At 40.7% G+C, this 25,392-nt stretch overlaps 1 protein-coding gene across 6 annotated transcripts in view; it reads right to left on the reverse strand.

Annotated features, from left to right (window-relative positions):
* The window catches only part of DAAM (disheveled-associated activator of morphogenesis-like protein), a 151,120-nt gene that overhangs the window by 8,814 nt on the left and 116,914 nt on the right, over nucleotides 1-25,392 (reverse strand). For all 6 annotated transcript variants that reach the window (XM_033483283.2, XM_076524097.1, XM_033483281.2 and 3 more), the window contains exons 3-4: nucleotides 1,988-2,296; nucleotides 59-283 (exon numbers count right to left, since the gene is read on the reverse strand). In XM_033483283.2, the coding sequence (XP_033339174.1) occupies nucleotides 59-283; nucleotides 1,988-2,296 (534 nt within the window). The remainder of the gene's footprint in view (nucleotides 1-58; nucleotides 284-1,987; nucleotides 2,297-25,392) is intronic.

Raw genomic sequence — 25,392 nt, forward strand, 5'->3', positions numbered from 1 at the left:
TTATGAAAATCGCCGCCGCCGGAGGAGTTGATTTCCGGGCGCCGTCCACTTTGCTCACCGAGTTGTTCATCAACGCCTTCAAGCAGCCTATCACGCTGGTGTGCAGGTTGCTGTTCGCGGTCCCCGCGTCCATGGTCCCGAGGACTTGCAGCAGAGTGTTCAGTCCGTCCAGTTCGATGAACCTTAGCACGAAACTGTGCGGCTGCGTCCTCAGGGCAGTCTTCAGGGCTTCCACCTGTCGCATCTGGTTCGACACCTCGTCTCCGTCCTCCGGAAAAGGATTCTGGAACGCGGAGTTTCGTTTCGTTAGTAATTCTAGGTGTCACGGCTTTTTTTCTCACAACGAGACAATTTCTTCGCGAGCAACCGTGACGCGGTAGCAAAACGTTGCGGCAAGGGAACCGGGAAAAGGATGATTTTACTAGATTCCTTCGTGATTAGACACCGCTCGGGACCATTTATCTTTTCTTGTATAATGATCGCTTCGCAGCCGGTGCCGCATTTCCAGCTTGTCGCCATTCAGGAAGTTAACCCTTAGCGCTCCACGCGTTTCTCGAGTACAGCAATGTCTCTCTAATTGACGCGATAGATTGTGCACAAAAATGGACAATTTGGGAAGAGGAGATACGATTATTCGAGCCTTGCGGTTTATTTTTATAGTTATAAATTGTCCATAATTATAAAATCGATTATAAAACGAACAGCTGTCATTATGATAAAACCGGAGATAAATCTGTCTGCTGTTTATCTGATATTTGAAATTGCTCCGCAAACTACAGTAATGTCTCCCTTATTGACGCTCAGATTGTGCACAAAAATGGACAATATGGGAAGAGGAGATACGATTATTCGAGCCCTTGCGGTTTATTTTTATAGTTATAAATTGTCCACAATTATAAAAATCGATTATAAAACGAACAGCTGTCATTATGATAAAACCGGAGATAAATCTGTCTGCTGTTTATCTGATATTTGAAATTGCTCCGCAAACTACAGTAATGTCTCCCTTACTGACGCTCAGATTGTGCACAAAGAATGGAGAATTTGGGAAGAGGAGGTACGATTATTCGAGCCTTGCAGCACGTTTTTATAGTTGTTGACAATTCGTGACTATAAAAATGTGTCGCAAGGATCGAGTAATCGTCTCTCTTCTCCCTAAATTGTCCATTTTTGTGGACGATCTGAGCGTCAATTAGAGAGACATTACTGTACAAGCGAACTACAGTAATGTCTCCCTTACTGACGCTCAGATTGTCCACTAAAATGGATAATTTGGGAAGAGGAGATACGATTATTCGAGCCTTAAATAATTGTGGACAGTTTATAACTATAAAAATAAATCGCAATGCTCGAATAATCGTACCTCCTCTTCCCAAATTATCTATTTTAGTGGACAATCTGAGCGTCAGTAAGGGAGACATTACGCTAAGCACGTTTTCACTACAAATAACAATCGTGAACGTCGACAAAAACACAGCATCTTCGGTGTAATCATGCTAAAAACATTGGGCTCCGCGGCAGTGCCTTCGGATTTACGGAACAAATGACGGATGTCTCTCTACAGAGTGTCCCAAAAATGTCTCGTAATCTGGAAATGGCGGGTTCCTCAGATCACTTGAAGCAACTTCTTCCTTTACAAAAATGTTCTTCGAGGCACCGTTAACGAGTTATTAACGAAAAACAGTGATCAATAAGAATCGAGTACGGCTGACGCGAGGCGGCCCTGCCAACCAGCGCACGAAGCCCACTTCCGCTCGTTGGCTCGGTCGCCTCGCGCCAGCCGAGCTCGCCTCTCATTGGTCACTGTTTTTCGTTAATAACTCGTTAACGGTGCCTCGGAGAACATTTTTGTAAAGGAAACAGTTGCTTCGAATGACCCGAGGAACCCGCCACTTTCGGATTGCGAGACATTTTTGGGACATCCTGTATAGCGGAGCCAACGGAGCGCTAAGGGTTAAAAAAGATGACACCCTACCGCGATACTTACGCTAGCTACCGTCCTCAATCTATTGATATAGTCCTCGGGATCGCCGCTGAGATCGGTGGTCCTCAGGCCGCCGTTCTCCAGCGTCCCGTTGCCTTTTCTGGAACAGTATATCTGCCACTTTTTGTTCGCCGAAAGCGCCAGAACCGCTTGCCGGTTGGCCTGGGTCAGGTCCAGCTCGTCGACCAATTCGAGGAACATCTTGTTCAGCTCCTCCTCGGCCGGCATCGGCAGGGTCGGCGTCATTGCTTGAAGCGTGAGCGTGCCCGTGTGCTCCACAACGCAATACGTGATTTCCGGCGGCTCGTCATCCTGCGCAGAAAACAAGACACCAAGGCTTTAACGTCTTCGGATTGCAGGCGTTGCGAACGCGACCGCTCGTTCGACCTTCGTGGTGGTCGGTTTTTGCGGGGCACCGAGGTGCGCCGTAATGATGGTAATGGTTCACGATCATAGGAGAGTCGGTGCACCGGTGATGTAGGCCGCTGGAACGTAATTCGGGTCATTTGTTCGCGTATGAAAATTTTCCTCGGCGAGTTCAGCGCGTCGCTCGGGCGTGATACGGTTCTTTTATGCGCGCGGACGATGTCGCGGTCGTATAATAATAATTTACTGTTATTGCGAGTTATTTAAGAGACTTTTTTTGTTATTTATAAGAGACTCTTTGGGAGAGGCTTGGAACAAAGTATAATTGATTTAAACGATTTTACGGTTTATTTTCACGGCGCGCTTTAATTTATGGAGTTGGCGAGTATAAACGCTGGGGTGCATAGGTTATGTAGCATTCAAAATGGCCGATAGCTAAGCACTTTTTTAAGTGATCCAATTAGGGTAGCCGAATGGTGCCGTTATGTCTATTACAACAATGGTAAATACGATGTATTTATTTAAGATTTATAGATTGAAAATAAAAGAGAAAATAAAGTAATAAAATAATATAAACCTTTGGCACTAGGATTTCTTTCATAGCTACGTTGATTAGCACTTCTTAAAGAATAATTAACCTATACTAATATAACATAATAATATAATAATAATATAAATAATAATATATTAACCTATAATAATAATTAAATTAATTAAAGAATAATTTAACCATTATTTGACATTTTTTTAACACTAAATTTAGTGTCAGTGGTAAACGTTTAGAATTATTTTTTAACACAAATTTAGTGTCAGCGATAAAGGTTTAGAATTATTTTTTAACATTAAATTTAGTGTTAGCGATAAGGTTTAGAATTATTTTTTTAATGCTAAATTTAGTGTCAGTGTCAGTGTGTCAATCGAAGTTCTTGGCGTCTAGCGATCAACTAAAATTATTACTTATTGATAAAGGTTTATTTGATAAAGGTTTAGAATTATTTTTTAACACTGACACTGACACTAAATTTAGCATTAAAAAGATAATTCTAAACCTTATCGCTAACACTAAATTTAATGTTAAAAGATAATTCTAAACCTTTATCACTGACAAATAAATAATAATTTAAGTCGATCGCTATGGACGCCAAGAACTTCGACTATGCATCAAAATACAAAAAGACTCTTGCAAAGCTCTGGATGATTAATCGTGTAGATGCAAAAAGAAGGTGAAAACGGATCGATGGATCACGTTTACGCGGGTTATTGTGTTCGCCGTCGGCATTCACGACTTTCTGTGAAAACCGATTGGGAACGAAGACGATCGAGGGTATGTAACCAGGTCTTGACCTTATTGAAGACGAGCCTCGGGATTAAATCGTGGAGTATCCCGGTCGTCGCGCGTCGACTTGCTGCTAGCGAGCCGACGTTACATGCGTGAAGTGTGTAAAATGGATGGTCACGTAGCGCTGTGTTCGCCGGGGAATCGTGCCAAATATTCTGTGTTTCAAATTCTTCGTAAGTTACGTCAGAACTGGAGTCGTTCATTCTCTCTCTCTTATATATCTCGGAGAAATAATATTTAAAAATATTGTTCAGAGTATTAAACTACGTTTGGGCATAAATAATACGAGTAATTAGAAAATCTTTGAACTAATTCGAGTATGATTTCTCGTGGTAGTTAACGACCAAATCATGTAATATACTAAACGAAATGTTCGCAATCCCAAGTTTTCAATTATTTATGAATTTATAAAACGTAGGAAGGATATTATAATTTAATTGGTGGCTTTTTAAGAAATAGTAAATTCTTCTTAATTGAAAATGGACAATTTGGGAAGAGTAGATACAATTATTCGATTCGCTCGCTATAATAATTACCGATTGTCAACAACTATAAAAACGAACCGCGAATTGTCCATTTTTGTTTCCAAGCTGACGGTCAATTACGGAGAATTTACTGTACGTGGTAATAAATCAAGAACGTCACAAAAAAGGGGGATAGAGATATTAGAAATAAAGCAATTATATACTTTCTAAAAAGTAAATGAAGAAGTAAATGTAGCATGTCCGAAAGAAATGCTGAGATGAACATTTAATATGAAACTCCAACTTATCTCCATTACAGAACTATTAAGTGACACGACGATGAATTTTTCTTTCGTAATTGGCCGTGTACTAGCAGCTTTGTTTTCGTGCACGAATGTTCTCAAGCCAATTAAATCTCTTGAACAGGCACATTTTGCGAAGTGCGCGACCTTCGTGAACGAACGAGCCACGTTTCGAGAATCTGTCGCTTTGGAAACAGTGCGTATCTCGGTTCCAAATTGCGCATCAAATTGGTATATAAATATAATATAAATGTGTATAAATGTGTATATAAATAATGTAAATGTATATGAATGTGTATAAATATAATACCAATGTAAATAAAATAAATAAAATAAATTTATATAATTATGTATAAATATAATATAAATGTATATAAATGTGTATAAATATAATATAAATGTATATAAATGTGTATAAATATGTATAAATATAATATAAATGTATATAAATGTGTATAAATATGTATAAATATAATATAAATATATATAAATGTGAATAAATATAATATAAATGTATATGAATGTGTATAAATATAATACAAATGTAAATAAAATAAATAAAATAAATAAAATAAATTTATATAATTATGTATAAATATAATATAAATGTATATAAATGTGTATAAACATAATATAAATGTATATGAATGTATATAAATGTGTATAAATATAATATGAATGTATATAAATGTGTATAAATATAATATAAATGTATATAAATGTGTATAAATATAGTATAAATGTATATAAATGTGTATAAATGTAATATAAATGCATATAAATGTGTGTAAATATAATATAAATGTATATAAATGTATATAAATGTGTATAAATATAATATAAATGTGTATAAATATAATATAAAAAAACAATAAATGTTCTCAGTCCAGACACGTGATTTCCCAATAAAACATGCGTCACCCTGGGCAATTGTACCCGAAAGTAGCACGGAATGTTTGCAAAAAGCTCCGCAAGCTGCGAAGGGATTCAAGGGTACGAGCTGCTTGTCTAAACAAAGTTACATCCTTCATATCTATTAAGCTGGATTGAAATTACAGTAATGCCTGTGGCTCGTCCCGCATCCACGATTCGCGAGAGCCATTAGGATCGCCTGCTGTACCATTCTCGTGACTCTCTCGGCCGACTCGGCCGAGCAACCGAGAACCAACGGCAGCAAAGGTCAGGGGACCGGCTCGGGCACTGGATTCCTAAGGTACTTTCACACGTGACTAGAAAATTACCTATTCGCGTACCGGCCGGCCGATTTATACTTTGCAAACATCATCCTACGCCTCTGACAGCATACGGCATCTAAAGTATTTATTGTCGGCGATGAAACCGGGACTCGCGCGGCGCATCCTATCCGAAGTCGGTGCCCATTTTTATCACGAAAACCGGGTCGGACCGTGTCGAAAATATTGACAACCGCATCCTACGATCTTCTATAGATAGCTGCAAAAGAGATAGCCGCGAACGAGAATCTTGCAGACATTTTTAGGACACGTTGGTATTTTCTACGATTCCTGGCAAAAAGTATTCGATCATCTTTTAACACTTTGGGACACGGTGGGATAAAAAAGCGGGGTTGAACATTTTTAAACCCACCTCGAAATATTGCAATAAATATTGCAATCGCATTTGAGGTCCAATCCTATAACAAATTGAATTGAATATAAAAATATAATAATATATAATAAAATTAAAGAAATATAAAAATATACTAATATTGTTTAATTTAAAACGCAATAAAATTTCTCGTTATGTGCAACGTGGGTCTATTTTATTTTGTGAAACCCTGTGTCCCAAAGAGTTGAAACCTGTTTTTGGTTGAAATTCGTTAAAAAAAAACTGCGATATTCACAATCTTCAATTGCTTGTTGCTCGTAAAAACGTTTACCAATTTCGATGAAATTTCGATGAAAGATCTACGAATCGCATTTTTGAAATTTTTGTTCCAAGTCCAAATAAAAAAGTTAAAAAGCAAGTATTACTTTTTTTTGCCTCATTCCAAGTAATAGGAAAATTAACGAGAAGTATTTTAGTCATCGCACAGCAAACTAGTACCTTTAACACTTAAAAGAAATTCAAGTCATTTAGCGAAGTTTGAAAAAAGTTAATGCATTTCAAAAGGTGGACTGAATACTTTTTGCCAGGGCTTGTATTGGTGACATCAGACATTCGTTGTGGAATGTCAAATAATAGTTTTATTTGTGCTAGTATTATTAGGTCGTGTGATATCAGATTATTTGAAGAGATCAGAGATTAAAACCAATCTTCTGTTGAAAAGCGAACATTCGATTAATTAAACTATACATACACCGTTTCTTGTGTGCATTTTCCAATGCGTTTCTAACCAATATAAATTGCAACTTCTAAACTTTTAAAAGAATCGATCGCTTGAACGTTCTGTTACAAAATCCGACAATTTAACATTTCATATTTACGCGTTACATACGAGAACGTTTCTAATAAGTCAATCATCTGGAAGGTTCTTAAAAAAAAGCTTCAAGCTGCTTAAACGTGTTTCGTGTGAATGAAAGGCGTGAAATTGTTAAAGAAAATCTGCAAAGTTCAGACGCCATCTCTAGTTACTCGTAATCTTGTGTTGATGTAAACTACAGCGTTTGACGGTGATTAAGTACGAAGTATGTGATATTATACATATTCGTCATATTGTATTGTATATATATTCAATAATATAATATTATATTGATTTTATATTATATACATTATATTATTATATTATATATAATATAATAATAATATTATAATATATATATATATATATATATATATATATATATATATATATATAATAATAATATATTATAATATTAATATAATAATAATACTATAATATAATATATATATATAAAATAATATATTATAATATTAATATAATAATATAATATTATTTTATATATAATATAATAATATAATATTATTTTATATATAATATAATGATATAATATAATATTATATTGAATTTAATACTTGGCTGCCTAAAGCAATCAGCTGGCGTTTACGAAAGATAACCGACCTTGCTATGCCATTCCAGGTTGATATTCAACAGGATTAAATCAATGTCGAAAATTGCTGAATACAGGTTACAAATCGTGATCATTTTCTCGTTGCGTAAACACGAACGACCTTGCGTTTCCGCTAAAGATCGGCGACCGGATATTCGCGTGGCAGGAAAAATATTCGATTCCAGTTTCGAACGATCTCGGGGCGTCCACCAGCCTCGAGATCCTGGACGTTGTCGCGCCAGTTCTCGTGCGAGCCCCAGCACGTGAACGCGAATCGGACGGCGGCCCGCGCGATAAAGCGTGACACGCGACACGGCCAGCCGGTACGTGCACGTGACCGCTTTGGCAAAAAAATCGGCGAAGGAGGCCAGCCAGTTGGAGGCCTTTTGCGTTTTGCGTGGCCGGTCCACGTTCCCTGGGGGACGAAAGTCTATCCGCCGTGACGAATGCCTCGCATAAATAACGCGGAGAAAGAGGAAGAGAAAGGAAACTAGAGAGAGAGAGAGAGAGAGACAGAGAGAGAGAGAGGTCAAGAAAGAGAGAGATCAAAAAAGAGGAAGAGAAATCAAGAAACAAAGAGAGATCAAGAAAAAGAGAGAAAGATCAAGAAACAGAGAGAGATCGAGAGAGAGAGAAATAGATATCAAGACAAAGAGAGAGACAGAGAGAGAGAGAAAGAGATATCAAGGAAAAGATAGATTAAAGAAAGATAGATCAAGAGAGAGAGAGAGAGAGAGAGAGATCAAGAAAGAGGGAAAGATAGATCAAGAAAGAGGGAAAGATAGATCAAGGAAGAAAGAGAGATCAAGAAAAAGCAAGTGATCAAGAAAAAGAAGAGGAGATCAAGAAAGAGAGATCAAGAAAAAGCAAGTGATCAAGAAAGAGCAAGAGATCAAGAAAAAGAAGAGGAGATCAAGAAAGAGGGAAAGATAGATCAAGAAAGAAAGAGAGATCAAGAAAGACCAAGAGATCAAGAAAGAGGGAGAGAGATCAAGAAAGAGCAAGTGATCAAGAAAGAGCAAAAGATCAAGAAAAAGAAGGGGAGATCAAGAAAGAGGAAAAGATAGATCAAGAAAGAGCAAGAGATCAAGAAAGATCAAGAGATCAAGAAAGAGAGAGAGAGAGAGAGATCAAGAAAAAGAGAGAGATTAAGAAAGAGAGAGAGATTAAGAAAGAGAGAGAGATTAAGAAAGAGATCAAGAAAAAGAGAGAGATTAAGAAAGAGATCAAGAAAAAGAGAGAGATTAAGAAAGAGATCAAGAAAAAGAGAGAGATTAAGAAAGAGATCAAGAAAAAGAGAGAAATTAAGAAAGAGATCAAGAAAAAGAGAGAGATTAAGAAAGAGATCAAGAAAAAGAGAGAGATTAAGAAAGAGATCAAGAAAAAGAGAGAGATTAAGAAAGAGAGATCAAGAAAGAGAGAGAGAGATTAAGAAAGAGAGATTAAGAAAGAGAGATCAAGAAAGAGGGAGAGAGATCAAGAGAGAGCAAGAGATCAAGAAAAAAAAAGAGAGCGATTAAGAAAGAGAGAAAGAATTGGGAGAGATCAAGGAAGAGAGGAAGGTCAAGATAGAAGGTGAAATCAAGAAAGAGGGAAAAGTCAAGGAGGAGAGAAAGATCAAGAGAGACAGAGAGATCAAGAAAGGGGTAAAGATCAAGGAAGAGGGAGGGAGAGAGAGAGAAAGAGCGGAAGAGAGAGCGAGATATCCCGGAAGAGGAAAAAAATGAAAGAATTATCATTCGGGGGCAGGGATCCTCGGCTGGGAACGAAACACCGCGTGCCATTTACACGTGATTACATGGATTTATGGAAGCCTCGGCCGGGGACAGCCACGGAAAATACGATGTCCTCGGGAACTCTGTTTACGAGCCTGTTTACGAGCCCCAATGGTCCTACTAATGATCGCCTTGCGCTACTCCGCGGGACCTCGGCAAGTTTATAGAATCCGTCTAATGAACGTATTATGTACGAGACAGCCGCTGCAAAGCCTGGTTCGGCCGGCGACAATCGCTGGATACCGAGCGAGGCCGTGCGCGCACACGATGTTAGTTCATTGCCAGAGCCTACGTCTTTATTGGATCTAGGCACGTGGAAACATGTGCCGAGTCCCCGTCAACTTGTGTCCTGTTGTCGGCTGGATGCGAATCGTTCGGACTGTTCGCGACTCGTTGCCGTGAATGATTGTTGTAGATCCGGAGCCGGATAACGACGTAATACTTGTGTAGGGTAGCTTGTTGTACCGGGAACGGTGGGCTCGATAGATCAGACGCAGCGCTCGTAGCGCTGCCCTGGTCGAAGGAGAACCCGCGTGCACAGGAAATACAAAGCGGAAATACAAAGGAATATTCGCTGCACGGTCGCGCTACATCATTTTGGATCGTTGCTGCGTCCTACTTTCGGCCTCTTGTTTTCGAGTTCCTTCTTGTCTTCGATTTAGAAAGTTTTCGAGACTTTCTTTAGGGCACTTCGCGGACATAAAGTTTCTATTTGTCCGTCTTATTAATCACTTAACCGCGTCGATCTATCGTTAAGATGAATTTCGCACGCGTTTCTTTATCGATCGCGTTCGATGCAGTTTCTTTCGGCGATACTTGTTTTAGAAGTATTCTAAAATGTGCGAAATTTATGAATACGTTTCAAGAGCATTTTAACGTAAATCGCAGAAGTATTTTTGTTGCGCGATGCAAAATTGACAGTTTCTTAGGACGTGTGTACACATCGTCCACAGCTGAGAAATTACGTGGATTTTACATTTATGTTGCACATTCGTGGGGAGAATAAATAGGTGAAATGCAAAATGTGCAGACGTTAAAAGAGTACAAGGATATTGCGTCATTTTTTAAAATGTAAACGCGACTATTAATATTACAACATATAATATTAATTAATTAAATATTAATTACAATTAATTTACAATATATGCTTTATTAAAGAAGTTTATCAAAAAATATCTCAGAGAAACGTTTCTATAATTCCAGTGACTCTGAATAGTTCAGAAACCTTGAATCCAAAAAATCTTGACTGGTTCAGTAAATCTGTGTGTGTGCTTTTCAATACAATAAATGAATTCTAAATTAGAGCTTCTGCTGTTCACAATTGTCGCAGAAAGTTGCGGTCGATTTTGACGGCGAACTGTCGCAAAGAACTGAATTCTACGCGCGAAGCAAATAAATTTGCCTACACGCGACCATAAAGTCGAACTTTATGCCCCGAAAATGTTAATGAGCTCGCCCGCAAGACTTCGCTCGTGTCGTTTAGCGCGGCGCGATCCCATTTTTGCGCGACGCATGGCATGCATCAGAGCGTTATCATTGGACGAAAACAGAATACGCGGGTGTTTTTCATTTACGTCGACCGGGGCAAGCGTGCGTTTTGTTTCAAGCTTAGGAACACCCACGCGCGCGCGCGCGTGGGTGTCGAGTGGGCGACCGCCGCGCCGTAGAAGCACGCAGCACACCGGTAATTAAAATTGAAGGAAATATAAGTCATTCGTATAACGTTATGAATTATTACGTGTATCAATAAACATACGACTAATGGCCGGCCAGTGAAAAATTCGAGAATGTGAATGGAATTTATGAGGTTTCCAGCTTGTTTCGATGAGATCGGATTGCGTGGGATTTCGAGTACTTTTCAAACAGGTGACGCTTGATTTGGATTTCGAATGAGGCCCTAAAACTGTGTGTATATACCTACTCGTTCTAACTATAATTCCAAACTATGATTCTATTACCATGTATGTGCATGTAAATTCGGTATGAAGAGTTTGGGATTACAATTAACCCTTTGCACTATAACAACGAGTCAGACTCGTGACGAAGATTTTATACGTGATCTATTAAATGCAAAAAGTCGTCGTCTCTTCTGAATGAAAATAGAATTTGATTGTTCTGTTATCAAAATCTAGGATCCAAAGTAAACGAAGACATATACAAAATACAAAAATATTGTCTCGTTCTAACTATAATTCCAAACTATAATTCTATTACCTTGTATGTGCATGTAAATTCGGTATGAAGAGTTTGGGATTACAATTAACCCTTTGCACTATAACAACGAGTCAGACTCGTGACGAAGATTTTATACGTGATCTATTAAATGCAAAAATTCGTCGTCTCTTCTGAATGAAAATAGAATTTGATTGTTCTGTTATCAAAATCTAGGATCCAGAGTAAACGAAGACATACAAAAAATACAAAAATTGTCTCGTTCTAACAGGGAAATGATCGAGGACAAAGAACAGCTGATCAAGGTAGCTGCAAAAGAAATCATAGTGCAAGAGGTTAATCAGACTAGGAGACGCTGTAATTTAAAGAAAATAACAAGTTTCTAAAGCAATTGTAAGAGGCTGAATAAAAACGTATTGCCCCGTTTATTCACAAATCCGACATCTTAAATTTGTTAATTCTTACTCTTTTATCCATAAATTTTTGCAGTCTTTACCAATTTGCATTTCATCTGCTCGTTTTGTCGTAAGTGACCCCTAATTTAACGATTAACAATTTTTGTATTTTGTACGTCTTCGTTTACTTTGGATCCTAGATTTTGATAACAGAACAATCCAATTTTATTTTCACTTCGAAGAAACGAAGAATGTTCGCATTTAATAGATCACATATAAAATCTTCATCGCGAGTAATTCTTCTACGAGAAATATCGAATTCGCCAAAAAAGTAATCGCCGGACAGCCAATCTAACTGTAATACGAAACGATCGAGGTTAAAAAGCGTCAATAATCAAACGTGCCCATCGACGATCATCGAAAACGTTATCATTTCGCGCTTATCGCAAGAATCTTCCGACCGATTCGAAAGATTTCTTCCATCGCTGGATTCTCGTAAAACAAGGAACGAAACCGAGACTTCGCGCGAAGAGTTCTCCAGTCCGGTAATCATGCGACTCGAATAGATTTCCGCTGGAAGAATTCGGCAAGAAATCTCATTAAAGCCGCCTGCGAACGGGCGAAAGAACCCCTCGATCATGTTCGAGGCAATTTCATGCGATCGCGAAAGAAAGTGATTACAGATCTATTCGGTATCCCGAAGAGATTGCGTGTGCCTCGGCGCAAGTAGAACAGATGCACGATGGGAAACAACGCCGGGCAATCGGGGCTGCTACATACGGCTTCCTCGGATACCGTCGGCTTTGTAATAAACCAATGTAACTATAATGGCTCCCTCTCCGCGCGCAAGAAATCCCGTGGAACGTGACCGTGCGCCGCTTGCGGTTATTAGCATAAGTTTTTCGTTTCTCAACGAGGCTAGACCGCGAAACTGATTCCGCGAACAAAGTTTCTTGCTAAAGCTCTCCTTTACGAGCTGCTGCTGCTGCTGCTTGGTGGGACGAACGATTCTCCCGCGGCTGGTTTCCGCTGATCCCGTAGAACCAGACGCCATAGAAAGCACGGTCTATCCATCACAACGCGACCAGGCGAACCCACCCAGCCATTTATGGTTGCGGGGAGAAGGTAATTTAAATCTCGTAAAACTCTGGATGGATATTAATAGGAATAGTCGAAAGATCTCGGACAGAAGTCGCCAATGACCAGTGTCTCACCCTTCGGTGGTGGGATTTGCGTCCATTTTGATGCACGTGTGTCCTGCTTCTTGAACTCTTTTAGTGCCGAACGTCGATATGCAGTAATGTCTCCCTAACTGACGCTAAGATTGGGCACGATAATGGATAATTTAGGAAGAGGAGATACGATTGTTCGAGCCTCGTAGCTCGTTTTTATAGTTACGAATTGTCAACAATTATAAAAACGAGCTACAAGGCTCGAATAATCGTATCTCCTCTTCCCAAATTGTCCATTTTTGTGGACAACCTGTTCGCAACACTTGCGAAAGGTGCCAACGACGATATATTATTATTATTATTATTTATTATTATTATATATTATTATTATATATTGTTATATATTATAATTATATATTATTATATATTATTATTATATTGCGTATTCGATGGCACCTAACTATTCGGGATTCATCAGTGTGTGCATTAGTAAGCATCGATGCTAAATAAATTATTTCTGCGAGTAATAATAAGTAAATATTACACATTTTCAATAGCCAGATAACACGAATTATAAATATTTATAATAATACTAAGTTTTTCTTCAGTAACGTTGTATTAGCTACTCCAATTCACTTGTTTTGCCACGACACATATGTCCCGATAGACTTCAAAGGGTTAACGCTGAACCTACCGCTCCAGTCACAATGATCGGCTTCAAATTTTTTGGTTAATGTTCGTTCACGAGTTATTAACGAAAACCAGTGACCAATGAGAGGCGAGCTCGAGTGGCGGGAGGCGGCCAAGCCAACGAGCGCGCGAAGCCCAGTACCGCTTAGTGGCCCGGCTGCTAAGCTCGCCTCTCATTGGCCAGTGTTTTTCGTTAATAACTCGTTAACGATGCCTCCGGGAAAATTTTTGTAAAGGAAAAAGTTGCTACGAACGACCTCAGGAATCTCTAATTTCCCGGGAATACCATAATTTTAGGACACCCTGCATAGTTCCATCTGACACAGTTCTAATACGTGAAAAAATAAGAAACAAATTTGGTATAACAATTTTGTATTCGGGCTCCGTTTTCGAGAAAATCGACTTTAAAGTTTGCTCATCTTTCTAAGGGATTTATTTGTCGTCTAAGAACAAATTTTCGTAACATCAGGCATTGTAAAAGAAAAAGAAAACAAAAACGAGTCATTTTGATAACATCGATCTCAAAGAACCCGGTTCAAAAAATACGTGAAAAATTTACATCGAGTTTATTCCAGAAAAATTGAGATTGAGACGCATGGCGGCTCAGCGAAACAGTTCACTGCGACGGAGTATTACGCGCGTCGGATTTCAAGCTACATTTCCCATCGTGTAGGAAAAACTATCCGCGCAGGAAAGAATGGTTGCACCGGCTTAAAAAGCGATTTATTCGGCGAATTCCGTTCGGCTGACTGCTCGATGCGCGATACAGTAACGAGTCGTTGGTAGCTTAATGTCCCGGCCCTCATTGATCAGCGATCTTGCGAACGGGATCATTGAACCTGTCAGAATGAACTTTATCCTCGTGCAAGTTTCATAACGCCGGCCCACTTAATGCTTCTGAAACTCGGCCAACAAAAGATGATATCACGGAACGGCGGAACGGCGCGATTTTAACGACGCGCGTCCGTCCACACGAGTCGACCGGTTCGAACGCGAGACGATAGCACACGGAGCCGCGGATTATAAATTACGGGGACACACAGTGTGGATAAATAACAAAACGTCGGGCGCTCGACGGGGTTTACTCCGTCGAAACATGTTCATTCTTCCGTTAATTGCGACCGCGGAGAAGTTGCGCGCGGTCATCGGATAAACGTCTGTCGATGTCGCGGCTTCAGGCGATCGCGAAGATAATTCCAGCGATCGTTGGTCGAGATTCAGTCGCGTGCAAGGTCTTCGCGCGAGAGCTCGAACGACGGAAGATGGATGAATAGAAGAGGCGAGGCGACGCGAGGCGAGGCGACTTGAGACGTGGTGATGCGAGATGAGGCGACGCGAGGCAAGGCGACGCGATGCGAGACGAGGCGATGCGAGACAACGCGAGGCGAGGCGAGGCGAGGCGACGCGAAGCGAGGCGATGCGACGCGAAGCGAGGCGATGCGAAGCGAGACGACGCTACGCGAGACAAGGCGACGCGAGGCAAGGCGACGCGAGGCAAGGCGACGCAAGACGAGGCGATGCGAGACGAGGCGACGCGAGAGGACGCTACGCGAGGCAAGGCGACGCGAGACGAGGCGACGCGAGACGACGCGATGCGAGACGAGACGACGCTACGCGAGACAAGGCGACGCGAGGCAAGGCGACGCGAGGCAAGGCGACGCAAGACGAGGCGATGCGAGACGAGGCGACGCAAGACGAGGCGATGCGAGACGAGGCGACGCGAGAGGACGCTACGCGAGGCAAGGCGACGCGAGACGAGGCGACGCGAGACGACGCGATGCGAGACGAGGCGACGCGAGGCAAGGCGACGCGAGGCAAGGCGACGCGAGACGAGGCGACGCGAGACGACGCGAGACGACGCTACGCGAGACGAGGCGACGCGAGGCGAAACGAGGCAACGCGAGACGAGGCAACGCGAGACGAGGCAACGCGAGACGAGCCAACGCGAGACGAGGCAACGCGAGACGAGACAACGCGAGGCGAGGCGACGAAGCGCTCGAACCTGAAGAATAACCCGACACACTCCGGCAGCGTATTAGTTTCCATCAATTATCCCCGCAGAAGCAATAACGGGCAAATTGGACCGGGGACAGTGAAAAATAGCCGCGAGATTAATGATCGTCAACGGTCGATACGGGCATTTTATCGTCTCCGATGATCTTTAGATTGGGAAACGTCAATAAGCTAGCACATTAAAGTGTGATTTCTACTGTCGAGGCCGGTAGTAATGAGAACACAGGATTAATAGCGGTAACAAAACTAATGTCGACGCGATTGATGTATGTAGGTTAGAGGCACTTGTGTTTTGTTGACTCAGAGGTACACGCGGCTCGATTAATGATCGTGATTCGGTGGACAAGATTTCAATATAGACGTTCGGATTTAGGATCGTGGAAAGTTGACAGGAATCCGGTGGGCGAATCTGTCTCTGACTAGACATGAATAATTAGCGACCAGCTTTTTCTTTTTTGCTTCGATAATAGCGTCGCGCTCTTCAAAGTTTCAGACGCCTCTTGAAAAGATCAATTTTGCGTTTCCATCCATCGAATTACAAATTGGACGAACATTACAATTCAGTCGGACGGACATTTATTTAGAATGTGCAGCTTCGTAGATCCGAATTTCTTTTACCAAATCAATGAAATCGTTTTCTATACGTACAGAATGATAAAACACCTTATCCTTAAATGGCACAAATATTGTTTGCAACAACTGTCGCTGCATTTCGTTCGCCAAACTTCTACCGAATGCAAGTACGTATCTCATTCTGATTATTTCGTATAAAAGTGCTGCAAAAGTGTGTAAAAGAGCACTGTGCAAAAAAGCCGCTCGCTATAAAAAACCTGTGAAAAAGCTCGCTGTACACTAACTTTTCCTCTCGAATGCCTTCTTCCAACCGAATTCGATCATTTAAACTCTTTCCGTTCGAGCCCTTATCGCGGTGCGTTTTGCAAATGAAACGACCCAATACAGTAATGTCTCTCTAATTCATGCTGAGATTGTCCACAAATGTGGACAATTTGGAAAGAGAAGATATGATTATTCGAGCCTTGCGGTCTGTTTTTATAGTTACGAATTGTCAACAATGATAAAAATTGCCTATAATCGTATCTCCTGTTCCCAAACTGTCCACTTTTGTGCACAATCTGAGCACGTCAGTTAGGGAGACATTACTGATCGAGGTTCTAGATTAATTCTAGAATAAATTAGACAATAAAAATATTCCAAGAAATCGATACTCCACCATCGATGCTCCGCCATTTCCTCGTTCACCTTTCATTAAAACAGAAATATCCTCTAAGGTCCCCCGCAATCCGAGCAGGCTACTCGGCCAGCAGCATCCCCCGAGATCGTTGCCCGAGCCTCGTTGCACCGAAGGAGAAAACACAGGCCGAGAGGTGTGCAAAGCGTGGGCAAGCATCCCTAGCGCGAGAACAGCGCAGAGCGCGGGGAGCCGCGCGCATTGCGCCACGTCTTCCAGCCTCCGTTTCTCCTTATCTGCCCGGCTCGTGGGACGCAAGTTTTTTCCATTTCGCAGAAAGTCGAAAGGAACGCGGCGCGTCGCGTCGTTTCGCCGGAATAGAGTTGAAAGAACCGTCGAGAAAAAAGAAAGCGCGTTCCCGGAGGAACTCCGGCTTTGGTTCCCAGCCAGTCGTCCTTGAGTGGATCCTGTGACCCGTGGATTCCATTATGCCGATCAACCCTGGTCAGCGCCACGGCTGCCCGACGCTGCAGGGCGTGTCCGCCGAAGGAAAAGGAAAGGTATAATCGTATTTCCAGCATCCGCGGGAATTCTACGGTTCTTTTTACTTTCTTTGAGAATCGTTGCTGCCTGCTTTTTTCTCCCCCCGCCCCGTCTTCTTCTTCTTCTTCTCGCGGACGACGATCCATCGGACGTAGAAGAGACCCGCCGATGGAATGCACCGTAGAAGGCAGCGAACCGCGAGCTGGAAAGCCTCGAAACGATCGGTATCGCGTGTGACTCACGGTGCACGGCGTTCTTTTCGATGCTCCGCGGCGACGCTTTCAATTATCGACGATGCTGGAATTTATATACGCTGCGGCGGCCCCTCCCCCGCCCCCCCCTGGGCCCCTCCTCGTTGCCGCTTCGCGCCGGCCATCTTATCGGAAACGCGAGAACCGCTGGAAACTGCCGGGCCCTTTTCCTCCCGAGATCGTCTTCCCGCTCGGTTTGCATGCCTCCGCGTCCCATGCGCGTCCGAGCATTTTGGATTCTTCGGCTCGATCGACGCGCGTTTTATCGATCTCCGCCACATGCTCCATCGATCCGCGGAACAAGCACCCAAGCGTGCAACCAACGGCCCGGGGAAAAAACTTCTTGATCGACGTTAGACTGCTCCGATACACGGACGTTCGTCTTCCCCGTTCCGGCGAAACGCGTTTCTCGCGACTCGTTTCTGGCGCGCGCGCGACGTCTTCGCTCGTTATTGGAAACGTTACACTGCGCGAAGGACAGAACGCTCGGCTAACTTCTCTCGAATGGCTTCCTTCGACCGAATTCGAGCATTTCAACTCTTTACCTTCGAACTTTTATCGTGGTGTTTTTTTTTTTTTGCAAACGAGGCGACCTGAGGTTCTGGATTAATTTGTTTCTTGTAAAATATTCGAAGAAATCGATACGCTTCACCATTTTCTTATTCAACTTTCGTTAAAATAGAAGTACAGTAAATTCTCCCTAATTGACTTTCAGCTTCGAAACAAAAAAGGACAATTTGGGAAGAGATGGTACGATATACAGAGCGTACCGAAATTATGGTTCTTCCGGGAAATGAGAGGTTCCTGGGATCATTTGTAGTAACTTTTTCCTTAGCGAAAATTTTCTACGAGGCTTCGTTTACGAGTTATTAACGAAAAACACTGACCAATCAGAGATGAGCTCGGTTGGCGCAAGGTAGCCGAGACAATCAGCGGATCTAGGCTTCGACCGCTTGTTGGCTCGGCCGCGTCAACTGGCGTTGGCTCGCGTCAATCGAGCTCGCCTCTCATTGGTCACCGTTTTTCGTTAATAACTCGTGAACGAAGCCTCGTAGAATATTTTCGCTAAGGAAAAAGTTGCTTCAAATGATCTCAGGAACCCCTCATTTCCCAGAAATACCATAATTTTGGGACACCCTGTAGTTACCGATTGTCAACGGCTATAAAATCGTATTAAGTCGATTAATCGATTAATCGTACCTCCTCTTCCCAAATTGTCTATTTTTGTTTCCAAGCTGAGCGTCGATTAAGGAGAATCTATTATAGTCGGTTCCTCGCAATCGTGACTTCTCAGTCAAAACGTGCTAGCTCTAATCTAGCTCGACGTTCGGTAGCTTGGAATGTAGAAGTAGAATTCCATTTGTCTGAACGTCGGTGATTCTTCTTCTGGTACTTTATTGCGACCAAGGTCGCTAGAAGTGACGCCATGCGTTTAGACTTCGTAACCCAGCAGCTGATAATGATGTTAGTTCAATAGCGTACTCGTGTATCTCGACAAATTGTGATTGTTTGAACAAAGAATTTATTGTGCGACGAATTTAAATTCAAACATTGTCAGCACGATGATTGCAATGTTCGCAGAAAATCGTATCTTTTCGCCATCGTTGCTTCTTTATCGTGCAAATTCATCTACGTCGAAATGTGTGTAACAATATTTTTGGTTTCTTTCTGATCTGTGTTGTTAGGTGCAAGATGTCAAGAAATCATTGCTGAAGAAGGATTAACTAAAAGTCGACTATATATATAAAAGTTGACTATAAGTCGGCATATTCGTAAAAATTTAAAACGAGAGATTGTAACAATGATAAATGATCGATCGATAAAGATCGATCCATTGTAATCTTGCTTATTTCAATGTGAATACGAAAGACAGGACATTGACCACGTATCGTGGCAATGTCCGTGATCTGAATGACAGAAAACTAGCCTTATCAAAAAATTACGTAAAATGAACTGCTATCCTCGATTGCCATTCCCTCTAATTTCCCTTCAGCTTGTAATCAAAAATGGATAATTCAGGAACAGGAGATACGATCATTTTTATAGTTGTCTATTGTCAACAATCATAAAAACGAGGCGCAAATTGTCCATTTTTGTTTCCAAGCTGATGGTCAATTAGACAGAATTTACTGTAATAATATTTATCGGTAATAAATTTTTAATTTTACTGGTAAATAAATTTAAGGTAATAATTTACGGGTAATAAATTTAAAGGCTCGAATCAAAATATAGTTACATGAAATATTTAAAAAAGTGTCTGAACGTCACAAAAAGGGATAGAGATACTAGAAATAAAGCAACTACAGTAATTAGTTGAACCATTATTCGAGCCTCACAGCTCATTGTTATAGTTGTCTACTGTCAATAATTATAAAAACGAGGCGCATGACTCGAATAAGAAAACTCCTCTTCCCAAATTGTCCATTTTTGTTTACAAGCTGAAGGAAATTTAGGGAGAATTTACTGTATTTCGCAAACCCGCGGTAAAAATTTTGTAACGCAGTCCACACTCGTTTCTAAAAAGGTGCGCATTATGATCTATCTAAAAAATTGTACCTTCTCGACAGCATTATTTGTTCGCGCGATGTAATAGAAAATATCTGAAAAGAGATTAAAATTGCTCGTGAAACGAGAAACAGAAAACGAATGAAGTACATATTATCGAACCATTCGTATCAAATTCCGTGTCGACTCGGTACCACGGAATCAAAAACACTGAACGATTAACAGACCTTTAATTCAGAGTTCGAACGATAACGCGAGTTCGTTTACGCGATCCCGAGTTGTGGAACTGACGTCGCGGAGATCTAGCCCGAGAGCAGCGCGCGAATCGTGAATGGATTTATCACCCGTCAGCAGCATCCGCGTTCGTATTATCATCCTGAGAGGATCCGAGAGGATCCGAGAGGATTTCAATCCAGCGGCGAGCGAGAATTAAGCGATGGGCGTCGATAACAAAAAGAAATAGAAACAAACGAGCATTGTTCCGAAGGATTTGAATGGCGAACGTTTCCTCCGGGCCGCGAGGCATCGCGTTTAATTAGCCCTTCTCATCGCCGCCACTGTTGCGTTTAATGTTAATTAACGGTGGTAAAATCATCGTACCGTGTCATCGGGCCGGCGAAGATGCGGGAGATACGGGTTTTCGCGATAACTTCGCCGCCTTTCTAAACTTCTCGCACTGCCTGCTCCTTCGGTCCGGTCTTCGCAGTTACGCGGTTTACGCATCGAAAGGCACTGTGTGGAAATCGGTTCGTTCGATTTCAAAAGTAGAAACTCCGAGGATTTATTAGGGCGTCGCGTTGTCCGACGCCGGGCGACGTCCTGCTGCAGGAGAGATCAAGAGTTCGGCGTATATTTACGAATCCGAGTTGATTTTAATCGAATTTCAATCAGCCTGTTTGCAATGTAATCATTTTATACGAGTCGTCCAATATGTATTTGGATATTCCAGTCAATTTTAATAACCCGTTTCGTATCATCGTGTTTGGTTGTTCATCGAAATTAATCGCACTCCGATGGTACACTTGCGATGCGAACATTTTATATAAATCAGTTTCGAAATACGTATAACACGCAACAGTGAAGATTCACTTGTCCGTGAAACGCTCGATGTCGAAACATTCATAATTAATAAATAACTTCGTAAACAACCTTTATAAACTCTTCATAAACACTTCATAAAGCCTTCATAAATAACCGCAACGTACAATGAACTTCTTCCTTACGTGTACAATTTGAAACATTTAAATTCCAATAATTTAATTTAAAATCAGCAGGAACGAACTTTTTACAGGAATTACACGTATTTGCAAAACCAATAATAATCAAATTTATACGTTCATATTTACGATTGCATCCTTATTGCAGAGTCGTTTATCGCGAATACAGTGAATTCTCCCGAATTTTCTTTCAACTTGTAAACGAAAATGGTTATGTTGTTACATTGTTGCATTGTTGTTGCATGTAACAAATTTAATTCACGTAGAAGTTTAATGCTTAATTTCAAATTATGCACGCAATAGAACCTTAAATTGAGCGCGAACTCATAATCTTTATCTTCTCATCTCATAATTAAATGCAAGTTTGATCTACACGATTGTTGTCTCCAATTTTAGTATCACTCGAACCATAAAATCAGTCGGAGAATGAATTTTCTCACACTTTCTTAATAATTGCGATAATTTCTCCCTAGTTCGCGCTTAGATTGCGCAAAAAAATGAACTGCGAGGCTCGAATAATCGTATCTCCGCTTCCCAAATCGTCCATTTTTGTTCACAAGCTGAAGGACAATTAGGGAGAATTTACTGGAAAGGTAAATGATTAAATATCACAATATATAGTTGCGCAGATATTTAGAGTTCAGCGATGGTCTGAAATTTTTCCAACTTTTTGTTCATATATTTGTTGTTTAAGACGATGTTTAAGAATTCTATCTTAATCGTAGATTCAGAAATTGTTTCTTTACTTATACGCGGCGTTATTCGCATATTTAAACATTCGATGAAGAAATGTTGCAAATTTTCCCGACGAACGGAGATCCTTCCGGACGAGACCAGCGATTCATTCGTGTTTCAATTCTCCGAATCGCGGCAACGAGTTTAGTTGACTCGCATCGCATAATAATCACTGCAGTAATTTCTCCCTAATTCGCGCTCAGATTGCGCACAAAAATGGACAATTTGAGAACAGGAGACACGGTTATTCGAGTCTCGCGGCTCGTTTTTATAATCGTTGGCAATCGACAACTATAAAAACGAGCTGCGAGGCTCGAATAATCATATCAATCAGAGCATCAGTTAGGGAGACTTTACTGTACAATAATTTCTCCCTAATTCGCGCTCAATTCGCGCACAAAAATGAACGATTAGAGAGCAGGAGACACGATTATTCGAGTCTCACGGCTCATTTTTATAGTTGTTGACAACCGACAACTATAAAAACGAGCTGCGAGGCTCGAATAATCACATCAATCAGAGCATCAGTTAGGGAGACTTTACTGTACAATAATTTCTCCCTAATTCGCGCTCAATTCGCGCACAAAAATGGACGATTTGAGACCAGGAGACACGATTATTCGAGTCTCACGGCTCATTTTTATAGTTGTTGACAATCGACAACTATAAAAACGAGCTGCGAGGCTCGAATAATCACATCAATCAGAGCATCAGTTAGGGAGACTTTACTGTACAATAATTTCTCCCTAATTCGCGCTCAATTCGCGCACAAAAATGGACGATTTGAGAACAGGAAACACGATTATTCGAACCTCACGGCTCGTTTCTATAGTTGCCGATTGTCAACAATTATAAAAACGAGCTGAAGGAGAATTGCAGAGAATTTATCGTATTGCAAATTCTCCCGACGAACATAGATCTATCGATCCTTCCAGACGCGTCGCATAATAATCACTGCTGTCGAGCCTCGTCAATGTAGATCATTCACGGCCGACGATACCGGTGCAGAATTTAATCAGTGCTCGCTTATTTTCGGTGATCGATGAGCCAGAGTTTCGGGTTGGAGTGGAGTTGCATGATGCAGTTTCCGCGGGACAATCCGACACCAGTCAGACGGTAATAATAAATTGACGGCTGCGCGCGTCGGGTGTTCAGGCTGGGGACGACTGGTTCGGCGAAAGAAGAATTGGCGTGCAACGACAATGTCATCTGGGGATGCACACCTCTTCTGCCACGATCGTGTTCGCGGTGTCCATTAATTATCTCGTCCGAGATATTAATCGGCCAGACAGCGACGGGGAAAACAAGAAACGGCGTGGTTTCGCGGCCACCGATGACACGCGACGATAAAACCGCCGGCGAGGTGAATCCGTGTGCAATTTTCTTACAGATTGTTTTACACGGATCCTCAGGATCGGACAAACGGAGGAATTAATCGCGGAGGCATTTCAAAATTGCAACTTTGATCGCGAAACGATACTTCGAGTAATTTGTAAAAGGTTTTATCGATGGAAAGCTTGACATTTCCTTGCTCGGTTGTGCGACGGGCAGAAGATTTCAGCTTAAATCGAAGTCGTAATTGATAAACCGAGTGGAACATCGATCTCTTTGTGCACATACAGTCCCTGGCAAAAAGTATTCCGTCATCTTTTAAAGTGCAATAACTTTTTTCAAACTGGCCTAATTGACTTGAATCTTTTTTTTCTCTAAGTGTTAAAGGGATTATTTTACGGTACAATGAGCAATATACTTCTTTAATTCTGTTATTGCATAGAATTATAACAGATGATAACAAACACTTGTTCTTCAACTTTTTTATTTGAACCTGGAACGAAAATTTAAAAAAACACGTTTCGTAGATCTAGGTAAATTATATGCACACTGAAAATTTCATCGAAATTGGTTTACGTTGTTACGAGCTGCAAGCAATTCAAGATCGTAAAAATCGCAGTTTTTTTACGAATTTCAACCAAAAATAGGTAAGTTTTGCATCTTTGAGTGGATGTAGCTTGATTATGCGTCAACCGATTTCAATGAAATTTTCGTTTGCACATAAATTACCGAAATATACGCATTATTTAAATTTTCGCTCCAGGTTCAAACAAAAAAGTTAAAAAACGAGTGTTTTTATCTTCTGTTGTCATTTCATGTAATAGAAGAATTAAAATAAAGTATACTAGTCATTGTACCGTAAACTTAGTTTCTTTAACACTTAAAAAATGATACGAGTCAATTAGATCAGTTTGAAGAAAGTTATTGCATTTTAAAAGGTGGACGAATACTTTCTGCCATGGATTATAGTACTTTGCTATCGTGTCGGTGATCTGTCTGGTATTATAAATAATGTTTATCACGCGCTTTTCACATTGAAATTTATACCATAGTTTCATTATACATATGTACACCTGCATACGTCTTGCAGATACAATTTTGTTTGTTCATAATTTGTTTGACGTTTCATTAGCTTGATTAGCAGTTATGCTAACGACATCCCGTACATGCAAGGCAATTATTGTTATTCAAAACTTCTAATTTACATTTCAAAGCGCGTTCATTGAAACTGTGATTTTGTTGGCACATTATCACTCGCTGGAATCTCACCGTTGATTCGTCAAGAATTTACGTTCATTTATCGGCCGTCCGACGCATTTCTCAGAGAATTGTATATTGCAATTTACTTATATTACATTTTATATCACAATTTATAGTCGTTTATAGTGTTTTATATTACAATTTATAAATATTATATTATATTACAATATTTATATAGTAATATATTATATTAATATAATTAATAATAGTATATATTAATAGTAATATATTATATTAATATATTATTATTAATATAATATATTAATAGTAATATATTATATTAATATATTATTATTAATGTAATATATTATTATTAATATAATATATTATATTATATATTATATTATACTATTAAAGCTGTAACTCTTAAAAGATGCTGAAATCGCGTTACGATGATACAATTCAGAAAATTGAACGACAATTTGCGAATGATTGTTAAGCGTTCGTTCGCCGGACAGGTTGCCGTGCAATGAAAAAATACAACAAAACCTGAAATTCTTGTTAATCTGTCTAATGCCATACCCGTTTCCTTTCATCCCTCGCTACGTATACTCTCTCGCGCATCTTTCGTCCCGAAGGCGCTAATGATCGACGCTTAACTCTCGGTCCGCGGGCTTCGCGCGAGTATAAAAATCGACGCAAAACATTTTTACTTCGCT

Source organism: Megalopta genalis, chromosome 8, assembly GCF_051020955.1.
Source record: "Megalopta genalis isolate 19385.01 chromosome 8, iyMegGena1_principal, whole genome shotgun sequence".
Lineage (NCBI taxonomy): Eukaryota > Metazoa > Arthropoda > Insecta > Hymenoptera > Halictidae > Megalopta > Megalopta genalis.